At 39.6% G+C, this 25,839-nt stretch overlaps 8 protein-coding genes across 10 annotated transcripts; 3 read left to right on the forward strand and 5 right to left on the reverse strand.

The window, feature by feature from the left end:
- Positions 1 to 374: 374 nt before the first annotated feature.
- On the reverse strand, positions 375 to 4,444 carry LOC108108610 (arylsulfatase B). The gene is made up of 6 exons (XM_017216708.1): positions 4,377 to 4,444; positions 2,336 to 2,479; positions 2,102 to 2,261; positions 1,555 to 2,040; positions 1,339 to 1,496; positions 375 to 1,275 (listed from the first exon to the last, which is right to left on the reverse strand). Exons 2-6 carry the CDS (start codon positions 2,444 to 2,446, stop codon positions 454 to 456), a joined length of 1,737 nt encoding a protein of 578 aa, XP_017072197.1. The 5' UTR covers positions 2,447 to 2,479; positions 4,377 to 4,444; the 3' UTR covers positions 375 to 453.
- Positions 4,445 to 6,021: 1,577 nt separating this feature from the next.
- LOC108108419 lies at positions 6,022 to 6,525 on the forward strand (the record flags this gene model as incomplete). The annotated part of the gene is made up of 1 exon (XM_017216470.1): positions 6,022 to 6,525. A coding segment is annotated over one exon (504 nt), but the record flags the coding sequence as incomplete, so codon positions are not given.
- Positions 6,526 to 7,723: 1,198 nt separating this feature from the next.
- LOC108108445 lies at positions 7,724 to 8,537 on the forward strand. Its single transcript, XM_017216499.1, has 2 exons — positions 7,724 to 7,800; positions 7,861 to 8,537. The coding sequence occupies exons 1-2, from the start codon at positions 7,734 to 7,736 to the stop codon at positions 8,337 to 8,339; spliced, it is 546 nt and encodes a 181-aa protein (XP_017071988.1). The 5' UTR covers positions 7,724 to 7,733; the 3' UTR covers positions 8,340 to 8,537.
- Positions 8,538 to 9,190: 653 nt separating this feature from the next.
- LOC108108659 (arylsulfatase B) lies at positions 9,191 to 12,972 on the reverse strand. Of its 2 annotated transcripts, none has more exons than XM_017216764.1 (6): positions 12,913 to 12,972; positions 11,831 to 12,000; positions 11,614 to 11,773; positions 11,277 to 11,503; positions 10,723 to 11,145; positions 9,191 to 10,663 (listed from the first exon to the last, which is right to left on the reverse strand). In XM_017216764.1, exons 2-6 carry the CDS (start codon positions 11,966 to 11,968, stop codon positions 9,839 to 9,841), a joined length of 1,773 nt encoding a protein of 590 aa, XP_017072253.1. In that variant the 5' UTR covers positions 11,969 to 12,000; positions 12,913 to 12,972; the 3' UTR covers positions 9,191 to 9,838. The 2 variants fall into 2 exon arrangements, with proteins under 2 accessions (XP_017072253.1, XP_017072252.1); XM_017216763.1 differs by having other exon boundaries at positions 11,831 to 12,003; positions 12,913 to 12,965.
- Positions 12,973 to 13,635: 663 nt separating this feature from the next.
- On the reverse strand, positions 13,636 to 15,122 carry LOC108108420 (antigen 5 like allergen Cul n 1-like). The gene is made up of 4 exons (XM_041818362.1): positions 14,976 to 15,122; positions 14,369 to 14,760; positions 13,899 to 14,307; positions 13,636 to 13,713 (listed from the first exon to the last, which is right to left on the reverse strand). The coding sequence occupies exons 1-4, from the start codon at positions 15,120 to 15,122 to the stop codon at positions 13,636 to 13,638; spliced, it is 1,026 nt and encodes a 341-aa protein (XP_041674296.1).
- A 563-nt stretch (positions 15,123 to 15,685) lies between these two features.
- Positions 15,686 to 17,133, reverse strand: LOC108108421 (antigen 5 like allergen Cul n 1-like). Its single transcript, XM_041818363.1, has 5 exons — positions 16,987 to 17,133; positions 16,409 to 16,800; positions 15,999 to 16,347; positions 15,866 to 15,925; positions 15,686 to 15,802 (listed from the first exon to the last, which is right to left on the reverse strand). Exons 1-5 carry the CDS (start codon positions 17,131 to 17,133, stop codon positions 15,686 to 15,688), a joined length of 1,065 nt encoding a protein of 354 aa, XP_041674297.1.
- Positions 17,134 to 18,472: 1,339 nt separating this feature from the next.
- Positions 18,473 to 23,076, forward strand: LOC108108590 (cationic amino acid transporter 2). 2 transcript variants are annotated; one of them, XM_017216684.2, is made up of 5 exons: positions 18,473 to 18,608; positions 20,726 to 21,093; positions 21,182 to 21,442; positions 21,564 to 22,349; positions 22,411 to 23,076. In XM_017216684.2, exons 1-5 carry the CDS (start codon positions 18,574 to 18,576, stop codon positions 22,860 to 22,862), a joined length of 1,902 nt encoding a protein of 633 aa, XP_017072173.1. In that variant the 5' UTR covers positions 18,473 to 18,573; the 3' UTR covers positions 22,863 to 23,076. The 2 variants fall into 2 exon arrangements, with proteins under 2 accessions (XP_017072173.1, XP_017072174.1); XM_017216685.2 differs by lacking the exon at positions 18,473 to 18,608 and adding an exon at positions 20,032 to 20,049.
- Positions 23,067 to 25,737, reverse strand: LOC108108589 (tryptophan--tRNA ligase). The gene is made up of 3 exons (XM_017216683.1): positions 25,380 to 25,737; positions 24,891 to 25,318; positions 23,067 to 24,772 (listed from the first exon to the last, which is right to left on the reverse strand). The coding sequence occupies exons 1-3, from the start codon at positions 25,596 to 25,598 to the stop codon at positions 23,422 to 23,424; spliced, it is 1,998 nt and encodes a 665-aa protein (XP_017072172.1). The 5' UTR covers positions 25,599 to 25,737; the 3' UTR covers positions 23,067 to 23,421.
- Between the last annotated feature and the right edge of the window lie 102 nt (positions 25,738 to 25,839).

Consider the following 25,839-nt stretch of genomic DNA (forward strand, 5'->3'; position numbering starts at 1 on the left):
ACTTAGATATTTGTGGACCCCTACAAGCTAAAACCGTGTTGCCTACTTTTTGGCTCTCTTTATTTTTCATATTTAAAAGTATGGCAGCGCTTTATAAAATAAGATGATGAACAAGATCGAGTAAGAGAAACTATATAGGTCAGTGCTTTCAGTCCAGTACGTTTATTACTTCTTATGCGAAAGTTGTTTACTATATTTATTATCAGCTTATATGGATGATAATAATTGAAGCAAAGTTACGTAAAAAAAACATCCGAAACAAGTAAGAAAGTCGTGTCGATAGCACCTTCAACATTCATTATTTCTGTTATAAAATTTAATGTTCTATTCGTCACTACGTGGAACCTGCCTTACAAAATACATAAGAATCAAAATATGATTTATATTTAATATTATTTTATATAATTGAATTTCAATTGTTATTTTTATAATTACACTATTCAGAACATACCACTATAAACAATATTGATAAGTTAAGCCTATAATACTTCCCATGATCACCCATAAGTTAGCGGAACATGTACCCGAACTTGAATCGGTTTCCGTATTGTTCCACCACTCCCAATTTCCGTTGTGATAGGCCGGATCAGCCCTTTTATCGGATTTGGCAACTCGTGCGCTAGGAATCGCGGTTCGGCGGATTTGTTCCACCTCATCAGCAAGTTCCTTCAATTGGAGTGGATAGAGTTGGGCTAAATTGTATCTTTCACAAGGATCTGTTGCCAAATCGAAAAAGCAGTCGCCTTTAAGGGGCTCACACTTGAATTGTGGATCAAGAGGATTTTGTCCTTCAATTGATGGACACACCTCTGTGGCTTCGTTTCGCATCTCCAGGATGCGATCCTCGGTCAATCCCTGATTTCCCAAAATGCGTTGAACTTCCGATGCCAGTACATGCTGTCCGTAGTTCCCACTCAAGGGATCGTCTTCGTTTGCTTCCAGTTCACCCAACCAATGATCGTATTGTCCTTCGAAACTGCTTCCGTTAACATACTTAAGAGAATCCCTCATGTACGATGAATAACCGAAGACTTCGTCCAGAACATGAATCATCGTTCTGGGCTTTGGTTCCTCTTTGCCGCTCAGCGAAGGCCAGAGGTTAAGACCATCCAGCTGAAGATCCTGCGGCAAGGACACGCCGGCAGCCCCTGCCAGTGTGGGTAGCCAATCTATGGCATGGATCGCCTGATTCGATACGTATCCTTGCTCCTTGAGCAGAGGACTCCATAAAACTCCAGCGGAACGAATGCCACCCTCCCAAGGTGATTCCTTTTGCTGTTGGTTAAATAAATTATTAATATTCGATTTTAAAAATAAACTTTAATTTAAATTACTCACCCCTCTATAAGGATAATTAGAGCCTGCATTAGAATGAATGCCCAAAGTGGGTGCTCCATTGTCTGAGTAGAGCAAAATAATGCTATTATTCAGCATTCCATTTTCCTTCAGAGCTGCAATAGTCTGGGCAACACTCTTATCCAGACTAGAAATCATTCCTGTTATTAAGAAACAAAAGTTAATAAAAGCCAGAAAGAAAATTCTAGAAAAACTCACCAGCATAAGTGCGTCGCTTAGGATCCTTGATGTGAGCATGTTTGGCCACCTCCTCCTCAGGAGCCTGCATGGGATTGTCCTCGTTTCCAGTATGCACTGCCAAATGACTGAGCACCATGAACAGCGGCTTGGTCTTATCGTGCTCCTCAATTATCCTTTTTGCTTCCGAAGTAAAGGCTTCCGTGGCATATGTTCCATTTGCCTCGGGACAGGGTTCCAGATCCCGCCGGAAATCCAGTCCGGCTGAATAGTTTCTGTCCAGCATTCGCACCTCATGGTCGTAGTAGTCAATGTATCCATTGTAATAGCCAAAATGATGATCGAATCCTCGCATCGTAGGCGTAAGATCCTTGCGCCAGAAGCCCAAGTGCCACTTTCCCACCAAATGGGTTGAATACCCAGCATCTCGGAAAAGTTCCGGCATCAGACGCTCCCGCTGAGGAAGACTCCACGGCTCATCGGTTATAATCACAAAGTGTTGCATTCCTGAATTAATTAATAAAAAGAGTTAAAAGTAATCCTTTTTGGGGAGTAACCTACATATTACCTGTATGTATGGGATATTTTCCAGTTAGCAAAGTGGCCCTGGATGGTGTACACAAGTTTGGAACGTAATGCTTATTTAGCAGGATGCCATTGTAGGCCAGAGCATCAATGTTAGGCGTGAGGATCTGATTAGAACCATGAAAACTCACATCGTTCATTCCCTGAATATTTAGGAGGGATTCATGTTTAATAGATTTATCAACAAAGTAATTAGTTCTTGAAAATAACAACTTACCATATCATCTATCAGTATTATGACTATGTTTGGCTTTTCGGAATATCCAGATCCATTTGCCAGACTGAGTATGGCACTCACTACCAGCAGACGGTGGATTTTTCCTGACATTGTGAATAAATTGAGAACTTAGAAGTCCAGAGCCTAAAGTATATTCAAATTATAAATATTTTTCATTATTAAATTGTATAAAATATTCATACGGATTGTTAGCTTAGACATAAAACTGAATAAAACACTCAAACTTCTAAAATCTTTTTTTTTTTATTCAAATTTCTGGAATCATTATCAAGCCAAACCTAGTTTGATGTTACTCATTATGTCTAGAGATAGGATAGGAAATAAAAAGTGTCTCGAAAGAGTCTAAAAATAAAACTTAGCAATATTAAAATGAATCCTGTTTTAAACTCCCATTCGGCAGACATTTCCATTGACAATTTGAGCTTTAATGTATACACTTTATTGTTTAAATCCTGTTTGCCTTTAGTACTATGTTGAAATCCCGCCATGCAGCCGATTAAATTGTATTATTGCAAACTAAGCAGTATCTGCCGAATTTTCTTCGCCATAATTGGCAATTGTACAATCGGCCATCTACCACAGGTGCTGCCCCCCAACTGCTTCTTTCCTCCTGACCTATCCCATTGCCCACTGTGCCATGTGGCCGAAAAGTTCATTCAACCATTGTAGCAAGTGTTGTCGTTTTATTTTGTGGCTTTTTAGCAACAATTGTTAAGACATTATATAAAACGAAAAACAAGTGAACGCTTGCACACTTGTACTTGGGCTTACCTTCGCTGTGAGGAGTGTAATTTCTTTTTATCTTGGCTAAAACAGAGGTTTAATTGTCGCAATAGGTCATAAAAAACCTGGCAATAATGAAATCGAGGCAGATAAGCCGGACAAACCATAAAATCTATGAACTGTGCAATTGTCTTAAGCATTTTAGTAGAGTTTAAACTAAGATACATAATTTGGGTGGAAATAAAAGTGTCGTGCGAATGGGATGGAAATTTAGTCACGACACGTGGATTGTGACTGAGAATGGGAACGCCCAGCGGTCGGTCACAGTTGACCTTCACAGCTTGTTAATATCGAGACCTTGATAATAAACATCTGATGTAATCAATATCCAGTTCATCATGCATTAATGGAAAGGTTCTTGAGGGTAAAGCCCGGATTTTAAACACTTACTAGTCCAATCAAAACTAGTTTGTTTCAAGATTTAAAAAATGAATCTTTTTTAGGAAAGCTAAGACATTTGGAGGACCATCAATTTCAATACTAAGTTTAACCACACTGAACTGTTGTTGGCCAACAAAGGCAATATGGCAACATTTAATCGTGGGATTACAAAAGTATACTTCTTGTGGAAATGTTATTAAAGAGAAAACAAGTTACCCGGGCAAATTAGTTAGATTTAAGATACTTCCGATCTGTATCTTTTAATATACGTTCTTGATAAAATAAACATTGAAGCCAGTTATGGTTTGTAAATATGTTCAAAATGTTATTTAAATATGTATTCCATAGTTTATAAACTTAATTTCGATTTATTTACCATTTCCTAGATGTACTTCATTGAAGTGATCGCAATCGTTTCGACTTTACTGAATCTTTTCAGTCATAAAGTACTGCATACTCTCAAGTATTAATTTCACTTCAAAAAGTTGCTCTCTTTATTATGACTTTATAAAAGCACAGCCTTTTTTAATTCAGATAAAGATGTGATTAGCGAATCAACAAACAGGTTCAGAACTCAAAACTTGACTACTTTTCGCATACGGTATGTTATTCACTAATTAGTTTGATTCGAAGGTCTTAATATTAATATTGAAATTCCTTTTAGTATTTTAGGCGTATTAGATAGAAATGTAAGTCCAGAATTCTGGGAAACTTTAGATCAGAAGTTTTTGCACTCTAATTCTTTAGTCTCTTTGTTTCCACAAAACAAAAAATAAATATTTTAATGTTTCACGCATTCCTTTTAACTATAACTTTGAATTGTGTTTCACTTTCAAAATAATACTAAATACTTAACTGTTTCTCCGGAATCCGCTAAAGGTTATTAGCTATGAAGGGAGATCGTTGGTGATCCTTCTCCCAGCGGCTTCTCCACTCGACTAAACGCTCCGCTGGATCTTGGGGCTTTTAAAGTGACAACGTTTTTGCCGACTCCGACGTCTATGACGTCACAAAACGTGCGCGAAAAACCGTCGTGCAAAGTCAGTATGCTTGCTATAAAAAAGCCACAACAATAATCGTACAAAAGCGCAAACACACTGCTATAAAAGCAAAAGCAAAGCGTGGTTTTGCAAACACAGATAAACAAAGAAAAGCAAAGCGTATTATTAAGTTTAACGAACTTTTAAAGGGAAAAGAGCGGGATATACACGAAATTATAAGTGTTTTTAAGTTAAACTATACTTTGTTGACTAAGATCAGGGTTACTATAGCTTGTTCTTCGATAAGGGGACTAAGTTGATACACCATAAACGGGTTTTCTGTGCTCTTATTTAACTAATTAGTATTCTAGCATAAGATTTCGTACTACTTTGACCTTGCCGATTTTTGTGCCAAGTTTGGGAGGTTTGACAATACACGAGGCTAATTTTATTAGAACTCGCTTTATTTTCCGGTAAAAATAAAGTTATAGGTTTTTTTGTTTTTTATATCGAGGTTCCTATATCCAAATACTTCAAAACTGTTTTCAAAAATAAAACATATACTCGCCTATTAAACTTATTAAAGAATGTATATCTTTCATACGTTTTATCAAATACTTTATGTACTACTCTTCGATTGCTTTAATAATCCCATTAAAAGCCCTATCGTATTCAATTATTAATCATGTTTGTTTATACATTTTAAAACAAAAGGAAACGCTATAGTCGAGTGCCGCGACTATAAGATACCCGTTACTGTTTTACACAATTTTAAAATAATCATTTTGCTAGTGGAAATTACCCAAGCGCCACCTATTGTCGGAGAAAGCATGTCGAGTAACTGATAGGGACGTCACTGCCCATGTGAGGCCTTATAACCTAAATTTCTTCATAAGTAGCAAATAATGTTCCGATTTGAAAAATCTTTGGTAAATCGATAGATATAAACAGAAATAAGTTATACGTCAAACGAAGGCATTCATAATATTATTATACACGCCACAGTGTTCCGCGCTTTTTAGGCGTTAGAGTGGGCGTGGCCGGATAAGAACTCGTGGAAAGTGATTTTAGTTTTTCACGATTTGTGGGCGTTAGAGTGGGCGTGGCAGGATGCTGAAATAAACTTCCGCTGTCCCTGGACTTCAAGAATCTTCATGCTTAATCTCAACTTTGTATCTGCTATAGTTCCTGAGATCTCAGCGTTCATACGGACGGACGGTCCGACGGTCGACTTCGCTATTGATCCTGATCAAGAATATATATACTTTATAGGGTCGAAAACGCTTCCTTCTATCTGTTACATACTTTTCAACGAATCTAGTATACCCTATTACTCTACGAGTAACGGGTATAAAAAAGGTATTATGATCTGCTTGCACACCATTTTTAGGGGACTTCCAATGCGGGGGTTCCACGAACACCCACAAAATCAAGCAAGTAACTAAGGCGAAACATTCAAGTGTTAATTATCATTTCAGAAAAGAAACCAACAATCTTATCACTTGAGTTACCCCTTGAAATATTATCACGGATGACAAGTGGGTGATCATGGACAAGACTATGGATCTGCCCGACGAAGCTGTTCTGGGTGGCATCGACTCTGATGGTTACTACAACTACGTGGGACGCGTGGTATACACCAGTAGTATTCTGCCCGCCCGAGTGGTTCCTGAACTGGGAAAGGCCACCTACAACACGGACACTTTGGGTAACGATGCCACAACCTTCGAGGTCCTGGTATCCAACGCCACTGTCAGCTACCACTGGAAACGCAGTTTCGACGGCTACCGGGAGAAGAATGCCGTTTCCGTGGGAACCAACGCCACCAACGATCGTGTCTTCATCTGTCGTGTCCGGTGCGATGATGCTGTCTTCATTGGAACCCTCTACCTGGCTAAGCGAGTGTGCATCGTCAAGTACGTGAACCTACCGCTCCGCCAGTTCGACAAATACGAAATCCTCGTTCGGGAACGTCATGTGGATCCATTTTCTCCTTATGTAGATGATTACATCGGGCACTTATAAAATAAATATTTATTGAACGAAAAACTTTCTTTGGCAAAAACATTTAATTGGGAACAAACTAAACTAAATTTTTGGCACTATCACTTTTCTAGGAAATAAAGCTGCTTCCCTGACTTATGGGAAAATAATAATGTATGGGCATGGTCGTTTACTATTTATTAACACATGCTATCATCTAAACGAGCAAGCTTGTGTTGGAAATACTCGCCCTATGTTTTTTATAGTTAATTTATTTAAATATACATTTTCCTAACTATGTTATTTATATCTATTATTATACAATTTTATTATGCAAGTAAAAGATTAATAAAAAGGTTTACGTTTATTAAATTTAATTTAAGGAATTGTTTTGCATTTTGTCTCTGATTTCCAAAAAATGTTTTTTTTTTAAGTTACCAATAACACCAATTAAAATTCAGTCCTTTTGAAATATGACGATTTATCTAATCTCTTGAAAATAATTTACAATAAGAACTACGCCAGAAATAAAAAAAACCATAAACCGGTATTGTGATGTCAGTTAAAAGTCAAATCCATCCTGGGAGTAAGGAGCTGCTGAGTTGGTGAACGCTCTTGCTGCTCTGAAAATGGAAAGTAACACCTTCATTCCGGTCAGAAGGGGTTTAATGGGGTTTTATTACACACAAAGGTACCTTAGGATCTGCGATTTGTATGTGTAACAGGAAGTATGTATGTATGATCCTGTCCAGAAAGTGTAAATGTGCTTCGTTTTTGCTATATATTTTGTAGTTCGTTATAAGCTTGCGAATAAAATACATACATATCGATAAAAAAAACATTTTTGTTGTTTCCTAATTGATTTGTCATGTTGAATATGATAAAACTGTTTATTGGTTTTCTCATATATGAAGGGTAAATAATTGGTAACTTTATAATAATGCTGCAATTTCTTCCGTTAAAGGCATTCATTTTAATATTTGCCTGACTAAAAGATTATACAATAAACCAAACTTATGAAATAACTAAAAGAGGGGGATTTTTCACTTCGAATATCTGTTATTTTTAGAGGGTACAATAAAACTACGATGCGAAAACTCACTCTCCATGTTAGTCACCGAAATCGATGCCATTGATACGAATCTTCTGATAACGATAAGTGTAATTGAAGTCGGGAGATAAGGAGGCAACTATAAAAGCAGTTAAGTTGCTGGCCAAGGCACTCAAAGTGAATCAAACTGTCCGTCAAGATGTACAAAGTTGCCTGTTTGGTTTTGGCCCTGTTCGCAGTTGCCAGCGCAGTTCCCACGACTTATGGTAAGAATTTGAAACCAAAAAGGATTACCTGAAACCACGTAACACTCGGTATTCCCATAGACACTGAGCACGTGTGGAAAGCTGGAAACCTGTCGTATGTGATTCCTGAAAATGCCGTTTTGGGTGGCTTTGATCCCTATGGCTTTAACACCTATGTGGGCCGTGTAAAGTACATCCGTGATATCCTGCCCGCTCGCGTAGTTGCTGAAACTGGTACTGCCTACTTCAACACCGAGACCGTCTCCTCGAAGCTCCTGGTGTACGACATCCTGGTGGCCGAGCGCAATGTTAACTACGTGTGGGTGAGGAGCTACGATGGATTCTATGAAAAGGGAGCCGTCGCCGTGGGCACTACCGTCAAGAATGAGCGGGTTTTCTGCTGTCGTGCCAAGACCGACGGTGGAATTCTGATCGGCACCCTTCTTCTTAGCTCCCAGAAGCTCTGCATCATCAAGCACGAGACCTTGGCCCTGCGTAAGTTCGACAAATATGAAGTCCTGGTCGCTCAGCCCAAGGCCAATGGAACCTACTACTACTAATTTGCGACTAATTTCAAATTAAGATCTCTAGGAACAATATGAAGGACCTTTGGAATTAAAATTAAAAATGAATAAAACTTAATTTATTAAAAAAAGTGTGCCTTTGGTACTAAATGAAAAGTCATACGATAGGTTAATTTTAATTCTAAGAGACTTTACCGACGTTTTAAATAAAATGAAAGTAAAAATTGGAATCAATATAAATTCTATCGAATTCCTTGTAGGAAGCACATAATTTTGAATTTAATCTTGAATTTGAATTTAATCTTAAAAAGGGAATTAGCGCAATCAGCTCGAATATTATTATAACTATCAACAATATCTATCCCAGTTAGAGCTATTAAATTAGGACACGTCGTTTTTTTAAGGTTAAGCAAATCCTTAAGAAAATAGCAAAATGTTTCGATTATATTTACTATACTTTGATTCCACAAATCTATACTTTTGTGGGCCGTTTCTTGTTTAATGTATATTGTTTCTAAATTAACTTATATGAATATGAAAATAAGTCTGCTAAATGGAATGCTAAAGTAGAACTAATAAACTCAATAATAAATAAAATTTTTTTAAATGTATCTTTAAGAAAAAAAAAAAACGCACTTACAAAAGCTCTTGACTAAGTTCTATATTTATATAAATTACTAAATTTACAACACGCATTTAATTTATTAAAGCAGTCACAAATATCTTATCGATTTGAATAGGTATACATTTTCATTTTATTGTCAAGTGTGTTCTCTAAAAATAACAAATTTAATTTTCAAACAAAAGTGAAACTATCATTCCAAAAAAATATTTAAAACAACAAATGGCAATATAATTGCATTATTGACATTATTTTTAAAATGTACTTTATTTAATTGAAATTAAATTAAAGAAACAAAGTTACAAAGCTTACAAACATTTTATTAACATTTTACATTTATGCCTGAGCTAGTCTATAGTTCCTTAGTGTTAATTAGGCATATTATATAAATCAACAAAAACGATAAATATTGATTACAAAAGTGTCTCGGACACAAAATCTTACTTTGCCTGCAATGTCGAAAAATAATACCTCATATTTTACCTATGATCTGTAAAATACTTTGTGAACCCCTTTGATTGACAGAGTTTTCATTCACTGATTGATTTGAGGGGGTTTTGCAATTATCAGTTTTCACAGAAGTGATCGATAAGATAATCGGGTGAATTGCCTATTGGGTACTGGATCCGTTTAGACATTGCCCAGGAATGTTTTCGGCTTGGTCAAATTTAAGCTATTAATTATCTAAATTACTTTTCTCCAAACTCTCTATTCACTGTGAGTAGTCTAGGGAGAGCAAAAGGTTATCATTATTATAAAGATATTGCCGTTGCTTATCATTCCTTAATTAGATTCTTTAATTTACGCGGGTAAGTACATTAATATAATAGTTTACTTAGAAACTAATAGGTATTATTGCTGGTATTGAAAACGTGTTAGTTATATGATTGTTCTTTCAAGCTGTTTCACTTACTCATATAGTTATCACAAGACTGATGATACATACAAGTATACATATCGGGAAAAAGTTTATAACTTTCATCTGTCCTAATGACGCTGAACCAGAGGCCTGCTCGTCCTGCCACCATGTCCACTCATTATGGTAAAATCTTGGATCACATTCCGGATCCGCTGGTTTATTATTAGGAGGGTGAGCCTGTTTGGCAAACTGTTGGATTCGGGACCAGAGATCCAGAAAGATGGTTGAGTTTTTATACTCCTCATACAGGTTGCTCAGTTCACAGGGATCCGCCTCGATGTCGAAAAGGCAGGGTGCCTCGAGGGGCATGCAGCTTTTGATCCCTGTCGCAGGATCCGGGCACTCAATTCTGGCCTGCTCCCTCAGTTCGGTGATGTTGCCCGGACCGGTTGACACCCCCTGCAAATGCTGCCACACACTGGTATTCCGGATGACATCCTCGTAGAACTCGTAGCGAGGATCATTCTCATCCGTTATCCCTTCACCCATCCAGCCATCGTAAATTCCTCCACTGGTAGTACCACTAATTACCTTCCACTTGCCACGTGTATAGGACAGATGTGGTTCCTCCACGTCCTCATCGATCACGTGGACAATCTCCCTCTCCACCGATTCGTATCCATACTTGAGAGCCGACCAAAGATTCAGGCCGTCTAGATGGAGTCCCGGATCCAGTGTAATTCCAGCTGCTGCGGCCAATGTAGGCAGAAGGTCGCCTATATAGATCTGTTGCTTCCAGACACTTCCCAGCCGCTCGAACTCAGTACTCCAAATGGCAGCCGAGGATCGCAGGGCACCCTCCCAGGGTGAGTTCTTTTGCTATAATGAAATATATTATTATATTAGAATATTCTTAATAGCTGTAGATATCCACTTACCCCTCTTAATGGATAATTCGAGGCTGTGGTGGCGTGTTGTCCTTCGGTTGGCCCACCATTATCAGACAGGAAGAGCACAATGCTGTTTTGGAGCATTTCCTGTCGAGCCAGGGCATCTATGACCAGGCCTACACTTCTATCCAATCTCGAAACCATTGCGGCATAGTAACGATGTGTCTCATTTTGTATATAACTGAAATGGGCTAATTCATCAGCTGGTGCCTGCATGGGATCATCATCATTTGCAGCATGGGGAGCCAGGTGATTCAGAAGCAGAAAGAGTGGCTGGCTTTCATTTTTCGATCCGTGATCCTCGATTTCCTGGACGGCAGCATCGGTCAGTACATCGGTGACGTACTTTCCCACCTGATCGTGGGTGGACTTGAGATTGTCACGAAAGTCATGGCCGTTGTAGCCTTTACTCTAGACGGAAGAGACATACGTTATTGAAGAAATTAAATTTTGTTCTACTAAACCATTGCCTACTTCTTGGTGGCTTATCTACTTGCTCATCTTGTAGAATGTTATCACGTAAAATAAAATAGGTTTCTTACCTTTTGTTCATAGCTCTGTGTGTAATAATCTACATAGGCACCAAGGTAGCCTAAGTGCCGATCGAAACCCCGCTGAGTGGGCGTAAAGTTACGCTGTGACATTCCCAAATGCCATTTTCCCAGGAGACTTGTTCGGTAGCCATTTCCCCGGAAAACCTCTGCCATGGTGGTCTCATTCAGTGGAAGACCCCAAGGCTGATCGTTCACTATCACATAATGCTGCATACCTGAAGCAAAATTATAAGATAATCTTTAGTCAATATGTTTGAATATATGTAGTTATAATACTACTTTTTACTTTCTTATCTGAAATACGTATTCTATAGACCGTACTTACCTGTATTAATAGGATACTTTCCAGTTAGTAAAGCTGCTCGACTTGGAGTACACATAGGTGCGGCATAGAGATTATTCAGAATCACACCACTGTACGCCAGTGCATCAATATTGGGAGTGAGAAAGTTGTTGGAGCCGCGAAAACTTACGTCGTTGAAACCCTTTTGCAAATTATACAATATGCTGTATAGCACTAATAAATATTACATTAGACTCACCAGATCGTCGGCCATTATAATGATGATATTGGGCTTTACGGATGCGCCAGTTATAACCCCGTTTAAGGCAACACATAAACTCAATCCAACAGTTAACAACTGAGCAAAACTGCTGAATTTACCCAGATGAATTGACATTGCCGCAAATATTGTGAGGAAGACGTGGGAAACTACTAAAACAAAAAAACAAACAACTTGGAATTAGTGCAAATTGACGATTTATATATTTGCATACCAAATGGGCGACAAGTCAGTGGCTAAATGATGGATGAGTTCGCCAGATCGTTCCGGATATATTAGCAGTAAAATTGCTTTCAATTTAACCTATTTTATGGAGTTTTTAGTAGTTAATTTTTGGAAATTTCTGTAGCTTAGCTAATACGTTAATGATCAATTAAATAACAGATAGCCGGGATACAAACAAAATAAATTAAATAAAACTACTGATAGGCTGTATGCAAACAACAAGGCAATATGCTTTTCGGCAAATATTTTCAACAAATTAGGCGTAAATAATGAGCACAAAAATTACGAGTAAATGCAAATGAGATAAGTCTGGGAATTAGTTAAGTAGGAAATATTTTATGATCACTACAGCGCTGAGAATTCGGTTTGGGAATATGATTGTTTTTTGTTAAAACAATTGTTATTTATCAGTTTATGGTGCTAAAAACAATCTAGTCTTTCTAAAAATAATCAAAAATAACAAATATAATAAATGAATTACTTAATAATGTTAAGGGTGATGATATATAAGAAGATAAATAGTGTGTTTTGACAACTCATTATCGCTTTCATTACTAATTTATCTTATACAGTTTTATATATATTTATTGCCTATATCTCAACAAGTATATATTTTGTTTTGTTTAATAGTTTTCAACTGTCACTCCAAGCCAATTGATAAACACCGAAAGCGTATTTAATGATCCGGCTGCCTTTATTGCCGAATCATTTAATTGGGTTCACACACTTTTATTCTGGTCACAGACAAGTAAATAACGCAGTGGCCAAAAGAGAATAAAATAATCCAAATAACAATGAGCTTATCAGTTAGATTTTTGCATGCCAATTCCACTCACAGGTACTCGCGATCGGAGCTAATATATCCCGTGTTCTGATCTCTGATCCGCCGGACTCGAAGTGCGGAGAGCAACTGAATAGGAGCTGAAAAACTTAATAGCCAGTTACCAGTTAGTATATATCGCCTTTAATTTAACATCAAACCAGATTCTGGAGTGGGTGTTACCGAATGAAAGAGAGCTAAATCTCTTAACTAAGCTCTTTTGATGAATAGTTCTTAATGCATACTTTTGGGATTCTTAAATAATTATTACATATTACTGAAAGAGTAAAAGCGTATGTTGTAATCGCTGAAATGTATGTAACAAGTAAAAGGAAGCGTTTCAAAAGCTAACCCGTTTATACATTCTGGATCAGGATCAATAGATGAGACGATTAAGCCAAGGCCATCTGTCCGTGAATGAGATTCCCGGAATTAAGAGCTAGAATGTTAGGAATTATGTTTTAAAATCTAAAAATTTTTCCACAATTTATTAACAATATAAGATTATAAGGCCTTACTTGGTTTTTTTCGATACCGCCAGTTGAAGACATACTGGCCAAGCTTATTTTCCACTCCAATGTTTTTACTTAAATGTTGTGTTTTTAATTTAAATTTTATTTAAATGTTATCGCAATAAATGGGAACTCCAATATAATTTTTTCAATTGTAAGATGATTATAAATGCTTAGTTATATTTTGGATAAAACAATAAAGTTCCCAAAATTATCTCACATAGACTTCACTCTTCACCTTCATAGTCACCACCACCACCACCTGGAGGACCACCTCTTCCACCACCTCCACCTCCTCCACCACCACCACCTCCTTCACCACCACCACCTCCCTCCACCACCACCACCTGGAGGACCACCACCACCACCTGGAGGACCACCTCCCTCCTCCAGCACCACCTCCTCCTGCACCACCTCCACCTCCTCCACCACCACCTGGAGGACCACCTCCGCCTCCCCATTTGCCAAAACTACCTGTAATGCGACTTACGATTTTACCCCAAACGTCTTTTACCTTTTCCTTTACCATACCCCACAACTTGCAACACACTGGACAATGCCCACTACAAAATGTCCTGGCTCCTTTGTTGTTCATCATACCCCTGATCAACGATGCAGTGTCATTGGACAGGACTGGCTTGAATAACTCGGAGTGCTTGCAATTTTCGACAGGCTCCTTGCTGTTGCAAAGATGTTGGAACCTGCTATCAACACCGGTGCTGCACAACATTCCGGGCTTGGAGGAATACTCGTACAGCAAGGTGTTTTTCTGGGGCGAACAGCTGTAGAGGCACGATAGCCATTTCTGAGTCATCCCGTCTTTCTCGACCTCGGCCATGGCGCAACCCAATCGGTTGCTGGGGCCCACCATCATTCTCAGAAAGTGTCCAATCTCTTTGCTAAAAATTAAATTAAACTTGGTCTTCGTGTCACGAAATACGAATTGAGAACATGACTTACCCATTACCGGATAATCCATCTATTAGGCTGGGTGCTGTGACGTGTTTATATTGATCGTACCAGGAATTCAATTGGGATCTTACTACCCTGAAGGTATCCTCGTTTCCATTAAACTTGTTGTACACCGCATGGTATCCTGGAGAAGAATACTTTTCCGTGGACCAGCAGTGTTCGGAGGGTTTGAGATCACATTGTTTCACCAGGAGTTCAGCCAAATAAGCCAGATTGGGATCCCAAGTCATTTTAAGCATGCGTCCAGCATTGGGTAGCCTGTGGAACTGGCTCCCGGCCACAAGATCACGATATGTATTATGATAGTTCACGATGAAGAACTTTATGAACTTGGGAATGGAAATTATCTTTGGGTCTTTTCCGCAATGTGAGGACCAGTTCTGCAATTGAAATGACAACATATATGTATATTACTAGTTACTCTTCTAGAATATCCAAAACGACATATAGAATGTGTGAAAGGGTCAAAACAATTTGTTATTAGGAAATTTTATGATTTGCTGAATCATTTCTGGTAATCCAGCTTAAGAGATTCAAACCTTATCGTTATCCCTTTTCTAATACATAATTAAATGCTTTAAGTTTTTTCGCTTACCCCCTTATTATTACATCCAATATGTGGAAGTTTTTTATCAGCTGGACAATTTTTTAAAAGACAAAAATCCGTTTCAGGCGCCATATTGACCATGCTTAGGCTTGAAAAAAGCAGCAATCCTGCTGCAATGCAGAGACAACTCCACATCTTCATATTTACTTTGGAACTAACTCAGTTGATCACCATACTGTGTTGAATTTAGTTTCGATTATTTTGTTAAACTCGGTTCATTATGACCAAGTGTGACTAAAGAAATATATCTAAACAAATTTCTAATGGTGTTTTCTGTTAATTATTACATATTACTGAAAGAGTAAAAGCGTATATTGTAATCGCTGAAATGTATGTAACAAGTAAAAGGAAGCGTTTCAAAAGCTAACCCGTTTATACATTCTGGATCAGGACCAATAGATGAGACGATTTAGCCAAGGCCATCTGTCCATATGAATGAGAATTAAGAGCTATAATGTTTGGAATTATGTTTTAAAATCTATATATTATTCCGCAATTTATTAACATTTTAAGATTACAAGGCCTTTCTTGGTCTTTTTCTTTACCGCCGGTTGAAGCTTATTTTCCATTCCAATGTTTTTATTTTATTTTATTTAAATGTTATCGCAATAAATGGGAACTCCAATATAATTTTTTCAATTGTAAGATGTTTATAAATGCTTAGTTATATTTTGGATAAAACAATAAAGTTCCCAAAATTATCTCACGTAGACTTCACTCTTCACCTTCATAATCACCACCACCACCTCCTCCACCTCCTCCACCACGTCCACCTGGAGGACCACCTTTTCCACCACCACCACCACCACCACCACCTGGAGGACCACCTTTTCCACCACCACCACCTCCTCCTCCAGCACCACCTCCTCCTGCACCACCTCCACCTCCTCCACCACCACCTGGAGGACCACCTCCGCCTCCACCTTTGCCAAAACCACCTGTAAAGCGACTTACAATTTTACTCCAAAGGTCTACCTTTTCCTTTACCATACCCCACAACTTGCAACACACTGGACAATGCCCACTACAAAATGTCCTGGCTCGTTTGTTGTTCATCATACCTCTGATCAACGATGCAGTGTCATTGGACAGGACTGGCTTGAATAACTCGGAGTGCTTGCAATTTTCGACAGGCTCCTTGCTGTTGCAAAGATGTTGGAACCTGCTATCAACACCGGTGCTGCACAACATTCCGGGCTTGGAGGAATACTCGTACAGCAAGGTGTTTTTCTGGGGCGAACAGCTGTAGAGGCACGATAGCCATTTCTGAGTCATCCCGTCTTTCTCGACCTTGGCCATGGCGCAACCCAATCGGTTGCTGGGGCCCACCATCATTCTCAGAAAGTGTCCAATCTCTTTGCTAAAAATGAAATTAAACTTGGTCTTCGTGTCACGAAATACGAATTGAGAACATGACTTACCCATTACCGGATAATCCATCTATTAGGCTGGGTGCTGTGACGTGTTTATATTGATCGTACCAGGAATTCAATTGGGATCTTACTACCCTGAAGGTATCCTCGTTTCCATTAAACTTGTTGTACACCGCATGGTATCCTGGAGAAGAATACTTTTCCGTGGACCAGCAGTGTTCGGAGGGTTTGAGATCACATTGTTTCACCAGGAGTTCAGCCAAATAAGCCAGATTGGGATCCCAAGTCATTTTAAGCATGCGTCCAGCATTGGGTAGCCTGTGGAACTGGCTCCCCGCCACAAGATCGCGATATGTATTGTGATAGTTCACGATGAAGAACTTTATGAACTTGGGAATGGAAATTATCTTAGGGTCGGTTCCGCAATGTGAGGACCAGTTCTGTAATTAAAATGACAACATACATATATGTATATTACTAGTTACTAGTGAAAGGGTCAAAACAATTTCTTATTAGGAAATTTTATGATTTGCTGAATCATTTCTGGTAATCCAGCTTAAGAGATTCAAACGTTAACGTTATCCTTTTCTAATACATAATTAAATGCTTTAAGTTTTTTCGCTTACCCCCTTATTATTACATCCAATATGTGGAAGTTTTTTATCAGCTGGACAATTTTTTAAAAGACAAAAATCCGTTTCAGGCGCCATATTGACCATGCTTAGGCTTGAAAAAAGCAGCAATCCTGCTGCAATGCAGAGACAACTCCACATCTTCATATTTACTTTGGAACTAACTCAGTTGATCACCATACTGTGTTGAAGTTAGTTTCGATTATTATGTTAAACTCGGTTCATTATGACCAAGTGTGACTAAAGCAATATATCTAAACAAATTTCTAATGGTGTTTTCTGATGCTAACACATTTTGAACTAAATTGAGTAGGTTAACATACTAATGAGTATCTGATATTTACGGCAATAATAATTAGATTATCTAAGCTGTTCCAAATATGAGGTCTTACTAGTTTGTGGGAAATTATTTTGTTATTTTGAACAATTGGTATCGAACTGAGCTCATAGTCGGTTAGTTTATGTTAATATATGTATATAGAAGTTTAATTATGTCTTTGAATAAATCTGTTTTAAGAATACCTACATATGTTTACGTAGACACGTGTAAATCTTTAATCCGAAAATTTTAACATATGTGTCATTTCCTTTACGTATGTCTATATGTGTTTAGATGCATACATATGTACATATGTACATATGTACACGACTATGTAGGAGGCAATGAATCATTCAATCAGTGGAATCTTTGCTCCACTGATAAGCATACGAAAATGTGACGTTAATTGCAAACAAATAATAAATTTCTATTTGGTGATTTCTGTGAAATTTTGAAATCATAAATTAATTTTCAAAGGTATACAATTTAGGTGCAACTTTGGATTTATTATAGATGTACATATTTTTTACTAACAAATTAAAAACTTAAGCAAACTTTTTTTTTTATTTTTAAGTACATAAGTGGAAATTACCAAATAAAAAACAAATATAATTTATTAACATGGATTTTAAAACTTTATTTTTTCTTTAAAAAATGTCTAAGAAATTTAAGGGTTGATCCGAAGGCTGATGAAATTGAAGTGGCTATGAAATAAGCACAATAGCAAAGGCCCAAAGAGAACCTCAAAGAGAGAGGGTATTGAGTTTTTACCGGCGAAAGCAGGGCTGCCAGTCCACCTCGTTGAGTATATTAATATCGTCAGCATATCTAGTTCACTGAGTTTTGAAGAAGTCGACTACCCGGTTTCTCTCCCGCTCAGAAAAAGGCCAATAGGCGACGGACATGGGCGTAAGATGGGGGAAAGATTTAATAGAATCAAAAAATAACTATTTACATATAATGTGTTTTTAATCTAAAGACAAAATATTTCTTAACCTATCCTATTTTTTAAACATAAATATATTGGTACATTTTGTTTAAGAGAACCAAAGCTAGACCCCTCATGTCTACTTCTGTGTAAAATTGTGAGAGGCAGAGAGAGAACGGCAGATGCAATGTGTTGCGTGGAAATGTGATTTTATGGCCGGTAGTCAAGAGACCAAAACACATGGTTTGCGGCAGAACGGTTATGTGAAGAGCAGAAGGCGGACGCAAACTGATGAGCGGCACAGTATTAATTGAATTTAATCAAATCGATTCGAATGACAACAATGGAGGAGTTCGCCGAGTACTATGGGTGAGTTCTGTGGGGGGTTAGGGAACCTTAAGAACACGCATGCAACAAGTGTCTAAAATTAGCGTTAAATGCAATCAAACGCGGTGGCTAATTTTAGCCACGGTTTAGCACCCACCTCCCAGCCACACGACGCGAATAGCACCTATCACTTTGAATCAGCTGAGTTGCGTATAAACAATGGCCAAAACTCCACGCGGCAATGCCAATGAAAAGCTCAAACAAAGTTAAATTAGTAGACCCGTATGAAAACAAAAGATTTTAGGGGTGAGAGCACCTCAACTCAAGAATACTCTACAGGGGGGTGGAATGATTATTAAACAAAAACATATGTTCATGCATACATACATATATACATCCATATGTACCTTTCAGCTGCTTTTTCGTTTGCCGCGTAAAAATTTCCAATCAGACCGAATTAGGCGTCACCTATATCACGTGCAAATTTGGTTTTTATTATTTTAACAAACAAATCTTTTTTTATATCTACCTGAATATGAAACACACAAAAAAATTATAATTTTCTTACATATTTTCTTTTAAATATAACAAAGAACACTATTTTTCCTACGAACTCTTATCTACAGAAACTTTTCCAACCTATCGACAATTGCTTGTACATACATATGTATGTATGTAAGTATGTACATACATACACATATAAATAAATCAAAACATTAAGAGAGTAGATATCAAGTTCATAAAATGAAATGATATATATTAATCCACTTTTTATCAACATAAGTCAATAATATTAGTATACCAAAAATAAAGTTTTTAATGTTAATATTTTAAATAAAAAATATCCAAGTAGATATAAAAAGACTATAATTGGCAAGAAAGCCGTGTGTTTCAAAGGATCCAACTACCTAGTCGCTCATCCATTTATTTAACAACGGCAATAAGTTTCAACTATTTGAACCGCTAATCGAACGCGACAATTCATTAGGGCTTGTGGTAAACTTGGCCCGTTGACCTGCTAAGTCATCCGTTAAAACCGAGAGTTCCCCAGCCGGGGTAGGAGGGGATCGGTTACCAATTAGCGTTAGCAGCGTCAGAGGCATGATTCCACCACAATGGTGTCCGACCTGAGGATGCGAAAGCTTCTGTCCGGTTCCAATTCACCACGATCTCCCGGAACCGTAGAACCGATTCGCTATTTAATGGCACTGGCGTGCTCGACGAACGCTCAGAAATAAGTGAAACGCTTTCCGGCGCCATACGAAACTCGATCAAATTCTGAATTGTGGATTCTTTAATACTCAATTAAGTGGCAACCAGATACAGATACATTCTTTATTTGCTTATTCAAATAATTGAAACTTGGATTCTAACATTGATTTAAGGATGGCTTGCGGTTTGTGATATATACCATCTTAAAACCAGTAAACCAATTTGAAGTGATAAAAACAGAAAAGTTTTTTTTTGATTAAATAAAAATCAGGTAAGGAGAAAGTGTTAAGCTTTAGTAACTCCGGTTCAAATATAATATAGTGTTCCAGAAATGTCAAGAAATTTCAAAGATTCGAATTAAAAACTTTTCCAAAACAGGGATTTTTTAAGTGTCAACAAAGTGTTTATTTCACACTCATAAAACTGATTTTAAAAAGTTGTATCTATGTTTACTTTCTTATCACTAGTAAAATGCCAATTAAATTTATAGCTATCTTAAAGAATTTTATTTTTAATAATTCTTTAACCCCTAGATCAACATATTTTTTAAGCAGATGAATTTTCAGACTTTTCTTTAGTTAATACTTGGGGGTATTAAACAAAACAGATTTCCCCACTTAGTCATCGGGGATGATTCCCGGTGATCACAAGACTCCAATTTAGATCAGCTTGACGCGACTTGGCGGTCATAAAGCCGTTGTCCACATTCACACATTAACGGACGCCCACTAATTTTCTTATGGCCCAGTCCATAAACCCAACTCCGCACAATTTCTTGTCCCACCTACCACAGGCACTTTCCACAAATTGCGAACGTGTTAATATGTCGGTTCTGTAAACATCGAGAGTACGGCGTTTTATATTTATAATGCACGGATCAGCAGAAGCCCTAAGCCCCAATTGCACACTTACCCATTATAATAATTGTTTAATGAACTTTTTTCCAGAATGCCCAGCTGGAGCGTGACGAATGCGTTTCGCGTGCTCACACGCAAGAAGCCCTTGGAGGACTCGAATGAATCCAAATTGGCCAAGGTCTTGTCCGCCTTCGATCTCACTGCCCTGGGAATTGGATCGACTTTGGGCGTTGGTGTCTATGTCCTCGCTGGAGAAGTGTCCAAACAATATGCCGGTCCTGCAGTGGTCGTCAGTTTCCTCATCGCTGCCATTGCCTCAATCTTTGCCGGACTATGCTATGCGGAATTTGGAGCACGGGTTCCCAAGGCGGGATCCGCTTATATCTACAGCTATGTGACCATTGGCGAGTTTATCGCCTTCATCATCGGCTGGAATCTCATTCTCGAATACGCAATTGGTTAGTTTTCAATTAGTGGCGCCGTCTCTCTGATTGATTTGATTTAATTGCCAACAAATTCTGAATTTCCAATATTGACTTCGGTTAGGTTCTGCCAGTGTCGTTAAGGGTTTAAGCACCTATCTCGATCAGCTTTGCGGAAATCCGATGAGCAGTTTTCTGGGCACCCACATGCCCCTTAACATCGATGGAATGGGGGCCTATCCCGATCTGTTTGCGTTTGTGGTTACCATACTCTTTTCCCTGGCTATTGCCGTGGGAGCTAAGGAGTCCACCAGAGTAAACAATGTCTTCACCATGCTGAATCTAGGTGTAGTGCTGTTTGTGATCATCGCTGGACTTTTTAAGGGTGAGTTTTTAATTTTTACTTAAGCTTTAAACGATTAGAATAACATTGCAAACATTTTACTACAATGTTATAATACATTTTATGTGATTTAAAATATTCATTAAAAAATGCCTGCTTTCAGTATCCAGCAGCAACTGGACCATTCCAAAATCAGAGGTACCTGAGGGTTATGGCAACGGAGGATTTATGCCCTACGGAGTTTCGGGCATAATCAAGGGAGCTGCTGTGTGCTTCTACGGCTTCATTGGATTTGACTGCATTGCAACAGCTGGAGAGGAGGCCAAGAACCCCAAGAAGTCTATTCCATTTGCTGTGATTGTCTCACTGGCCATGATATTCCTGGCCTACTTTGGAGTGTCCACAGTGTTGACCATGATGCTGCCCTATTTCGAACAGGATGAGAAGGCACCTTTGCCCCATGTCTTTCGCATAAACGGCTGGCATGTGGCCGAGTACGTGGTCAGTATTGGAGCGATGTTCGGACTGTGCTCCAGTATGATGGGAGCCATGTTCCCGCTGCCAAGAATCGTTTTCGCCATGTCCAACGACGGGTTGCTGTTTAAATTCCTAGGTGATATCAGCGAGAAGTACAAGACTCCTTTCAAGGGAACCATGATCACGGGTCTGTTGACTGGCATCCTGGCAGCGGTTTTCAACCTCAGCCAGCTCGTGAACATGATGTCCATTGGTACTCTGTTGGCTTACTCTATGGTGGCCAGTTGTGTTCTTATGCTGCGCTACGAAGTAGACGATCGTAGGGAAAGTCGCAGTGTAGGAAATGGACGTGCCATGGTCCTTGAGGAAGACCGTCCATGTGCCCTCTGGAGGCGCATATTTAACCTAAATGGCCAGGCAGTGCCCACGAAACAGACGTCAAGGATCGTTACCTACAGTGTAACTCTGTTCTGTAAGTTTCATATATTTCAAGGCTGGCTTAAATTTAAAAAATCAAATCATTTTATTTCTAGCTCTTTGGTGCGTTGTCTTCTCTCAGATACTTACCAAGTTCGAAGAGGATGTGGTCAACGTGACGTCCTTCGATGGCATTAAACTAGTGCTGGGCACTATTCCTCTGGTACTGCTTCTCTTTGTTATTTCGCGGCAGCCAACCTCGGGTGTGAAGTTGTCGTTCAAGGTACCATTGGTGCCCTGGTTACCTGGAATTTCCATTTTGATTAACATTTATCTGATGATCAAACTGGACATTCTCACCTGGGTGCGCTTTAGCATCTGGATCACCATCGGACTAGCCATATTTCTGTCCTACGGTATCCGTCATAGCCGATTAAGGCAGCGGGAGCAACGCAACAATTCCATTGCCATGATGCGGGATTGCAGCAACACTGCATTGTTGGGCGGACAGGAGAACTCGAAATATAGCAACGAAGTGCCCCTGATATTGATGCACAGTACATCCTAAGTGTACAATGATATTTACCTAAACTATTCATTTATAATATAATATTTTGCCTGAAAGATACGCAATGAAGCCCGCGATTCTCATCATCCACATACTCGCCTATGTAATTTACACATGCACTTAGCCTCATACCGTAAAATAGGATACCAAAAACTACAAACAGTACAATAAGTAAACTGCTGAAAGCAATAAACACGAATATTCTTATGTTAAACAATGGTTTTAGTTTATTTAAAGGCGATATTTGCTTATAATTTTGCACTTTAAGCAAGCCATCCATTTAATAACGTGGGATTTTACGTTTTAAGGGACCATATTATTGCTCTTATAGTGTATATAAAATTATATATAACAATAATTGTAGCTATTCGTTTTACATTTGTCATTCGATTTAGATACATCAAATTGCAGTTTAAAATACTTCTTAAATTATTGACATATCTTTCAATATTGACAAGTCCTCTCCAGTCTACTATTATTATAAAAACGGCAGATTTAACAGAAATGTTATCTAAGTATACTTGTACTACACTAATAACAATTGCAATGTTTCCTAGACTTAAATCTCGACTTTGGTAGCTTCAGTGGCTTTGCGCTCTGTAGTTTCACTTTCCCGATCCACAGTCTCCTCATCCTCAACCTCTTCGCGTTGCTCCTCAGAGGAAGACTGCTCCTCCTCATCGTTTGCGACAATGATAAACTCACTGTCTCCAGCCTTGGAAGTGGTGGTTTCACTGGGGCGCTTGGAACTCGTACATGATTCAAGGGCAGATGTGTAGAAGGCAGAGTTGGTTAAGTTGAATTCCTGCTTCTTAGCAGCATTTACTTCGCGGGCAATAGTGGACACTGCACTGGGGTTAACGTTCTGGCTGTTCTTGTAAGAGCCACCATGCGAGTGCTGCCCGAATCCCAAGGAGCCAGATATAGGTTTAACAGTCGGTCGCATGGTCTTCGATAGACCTCCGGTGACCATGCTGGCCGCAAATTTCGGCGGGGCCTTGAACCCAATATGTGGTGCATTGCATGTGTCCATCTGGAATACGTGACGTGTCCGGGTACTGCCCGGCTGCTTCTCCACGCGGAGAGATTGAGCGGGCACGACTGGTGGACGACGGATCATTCGCGGAACTGCCGCTTTTGTCATCTCAGGTAGTTCCCCGGTGGTCGGTTGACCAGGTCCGCCGCTTGGCTGATCCCCGAATCCATACATTCGCTCGTGACGCTCGTGGACGCTGCCGTCATTCGCTGCAGACATTCGCCTGCTGGCCGAGGTCTTGGAAACTTCAGGTACAGGTAAAAGCGGGGCCACATGCACGGCAGCCGGAATATTAACACTGGTGCCCAATCCCAGACGTTGCTTCACATCGTTCAACGTCTGATGGGCTTGCTGACGCGCCTTTTCCGCTCCCACTTCCAGCAAATAGATCATTTCGTTGCGCCTTGTCATATGATGATGAATCTGCTCCCGGATCGGACGCAAATGTTCAACCACAGCCTCGGCCACTCTGTCTTTGTACTTCGCCGTGTCCAGGGTGGCGGCCTCATCGACCACTGTCTTAATGGACTGTCCCGTAACTTGGGAATGTATGTTAACCAGGTTACTGACGCCTGCGCGCTTGCCAGGATTGTAAGTAATGTCCGAGGTGAAGTCTGTGACCGCTTTCTTTATCTTCTGCGTAATAAGGTCAGCAGAGTCGCACAAATTAATGGTGGCCTTAGGATTGGCCTCCGATTTGGACATCTTTTTGGAAGGATCACGCAGGGACAGCACCCGGGAGGCATCACCGTCCTCGATAATGGCGTGGCACACAGGGAACGTCTCGCCATATCGACCATTGTAAGTTTTGGCCAAGTGCTGGGCCAGTTGGATGTGCTGTATTTGATCAGCTCCCACAGGAACATGGGTGGCCCTAAAAAAAATATGGGATATCAATATAAAAGTTACCCAAAACCTGACACAGGAACTGTCCTGGGGCCTAACGGGGTTGTGTGGCTGGCTAATAAGCTACTGCTTGTAATTAAACTTACTTGTAGAGCATTATATCAGCTGCTTGAAGAACCGGATAGACGTACAAGCCCAGGGGGACATCTTTTAGCAGGCGGGACTTCTCCCGGAACTGCGGCAGTTGAGCCAAACGCGGCATGGTCGTCAACGAGCTGAGGATCCAATTGAACTCGGCGTGCTCAGCCACGGCGGACTGGACAAAGATGGTGCTTTTGGCGGGGTCCATGCCGCAGGCAAGTAACGTGGCGGCCATCGTGAAAATGTTCTCGCGCAGTAGCGGCGGATTGTGGGGCATTGTGATGGAGTGCAGGTCTACAATGCAGACCGTAACATCGTCACGGGAATTCTGCAATTGCACCCACTTGCGCACTGCGCCCAGGTAATTACCTAGATGCAGGGATCCTGTCGGCTGGATGCCACTAAAGATTTTCCTTGGCCATCGGCTGTTATTCTGATGTGAGGGTATAAATGCTGCAGTGTGTTATGTAAACCAATACCGCGGATATACTCACATCTTTGGGGACATTATCGGATGGCTGAACCTGCGACTGAGAGTTCTGTTTACCACCACTGGTAACCTGGGCTGTAGCCGAGGGCGTTCCAGAAGTCCGGCTGGCCAGTCCCGGCAAGAAACTCCTTGCCTGAATGCAGCGCCTTTGGAACCGCACAGCTGATGGTTCATTTTTGGCAACCTTAGACAGGCTGCCACGGAGCTTGCCAAGTCGGAACATTGCAATGAGTTATGAATTTTGTACCCCAAACCTTTAAGCAAAAAATGTTTGGAATAATGCGGTGCTAAACTGAATAATCAATCCCAAAAAATAACTATTTATTTCAAACGCCAGAAATTTTGACACTGTGCTCCGCGAGCGTTGCCAGATGATTTTCGAAAAGCCGGTGCGACAGCTGATCACAGTGATACACGGCTTGGCGGTTTTTCCGCCTGAATCTTTTACAGACTCATGTAAAATA

Source organism: Drosophila eugracilis, unplaced genomic scaffold (genome assembly GCF_018153835.1).
Source record: "Drosophila eugracilis isolate 14026-0451.02 unplaced genomic scaffold, ASM1815383v1 contig_2154, whole genome shotgun sequence".
NCBI classification, from domain to species: Eukaryota; Metazoa; Arthropoda; class Insecta; order Diptera; family Drosophilidae; genus Drosophila; species Drosophila eugracilis.

Excerpts from the sequence above, each read along its gene's own strand:
- LOC108108445 (XM_017216499.1), top strand. The coding sequence starts at position 7,734 with ATGTACAAAGTTGCCTGTTTGGTTTTGGCCCTGTTCGCAGTTGCCAGC. Across the intron at positions 7,801-7,860 it reads CGCAGTTCCCACGACTTATG|ACACTGAGCACGTGTGGAAA; the intron begins GTAAGAATTTGA and ends GTATTCCCATAG.
- LOC108108590 (XM_017216684.2), top strand. The coding sequence starts at position 18,574 with ATGACAACAATGGAGGAGTTCGCCGAGTACTATGG. Across the intron at positions 21,094-21,181 it reads CATTCTCGAATACGCAATTG|GTTCTGCCAGTGTCGTTAAG; the intron begins GTTAGTTTTCAA and ends GACTTCGGTTAG. Across the intron at positions 22,350-22,410 it reads CTACAGTGTAACTCTGTTCT|CTCTTTGGTGCGTTGTCTTC; the intron begins GTAAGTTTCATA and ends TTTTATTTCTAG.
- LOC108108421 (XM_041818363.1), bottom strand. The coding sequence starts at position 17,133 with ATGTGGAGTTGTCTCTGCATTGCAGCAGGATTGCTGCTTTTTTCAAGC. Across the intron at positions 16,801-16,986 it reads TTGGATGTAATAATAAGGGG|AACTGGTCCTCACATTGCGG; the intron begins GTAAGCGAAAAA and ends TTTTAATTACAG. Across the intron at positions 16,348-16,408 it reads GATGGATTATCCGGTAATGG|CAAAGAGATTGGACACTTTC; the intron begins GTAAGTCATGTT and ends TTTCATTTTTAG.
- LOC108108420 (XM_041818362.1), bottom strand. The coding sequence starts at position 15,122 with ATGTGGAGTTGTCTCTGCATTGCAGCAGGATTGCTGCTTTTTTCAAGC. Across the intron at positions 14,761-14,975 it reads TTGGATGTAATAATAAGGGG|AACTGGTCCTCACATTGCGG; the intron begins GTAAGCGAAAAA and ends TTTCAATTGCAG. Across the intron at positions 13,714-13,898 it reads AAGACGTTTGGGGTAAAATC|GGTGGTGGAGGAGGTGGAGG; the intron begins GTAAGTCGCATT and ends GAAGGAGGTGGT.
- LOC108108610 (XM_017216708.1), bottom strand. The coding sequence starts at position 2,446 with ATGTCAGGAAAAATCCACCGTCTGCTGGTAGTGAGTGCCATACTCAGT. Across the intron at positions 2,262-2,335 it reads TAATACTGATAGATGATATG|GGAATGAACGATGTGAGTTT; the intron begins GTAAGTTGTTAT and ends CTAAATATTCAG. Across the intron at positions 2,041-2,101 it reads AAAATATCCCATACATACAG|GAATGCAACACTTTGTGATT; the intron begins GTAATATGTAGG and ends TAATTAATTCAG.
- LOC108108589 (XM_017216683.1), bottom strand. The coding sequence starts at position 25,598 with ATGTTCCGACTTGGCAAGCTCCGTGGCAGCCTGTCTAAGGTTGCCAAA. Across the intron at positions 25,319-25,379 it reads CCGATAATGTCCCCAAAGAT|AATAACAGCCGATGGCCAAG; the intron begins GTGAGTATATCC and ends CCCTCACATCAG. Across the intron at positions 24,773-24,890 it reads GCTGATATAATGCTCTACAA|GGCCACCCATGTTCCTGTGG; the intron begins GTAAGTTTAATT and ends TATTTTTTTTAG.
- LOC108108659 (XM_017216764.1), bottom strand. The coding sequence starts at position 11,968 with ATGTCAATTCATCTGGGTAAATTCAGCAGTTTTGCTCAGTTGTTAACT. Across the intron at positions 11,504-11,613 it reads AAAGTATCCTATTAATACAG|GTATGCAGCATTATGTGATA; the intron begins GTAAGTACGGTC and ends ATTTTGCTTCAG. Across the intron at positions 10,664-10,722 it reads CGAATTATCCATTAAGAGGG|CAAAAGAACTCACCCTGGGA; the intron begins GTAAGTGGATAT and ends ATTTCATTATAG.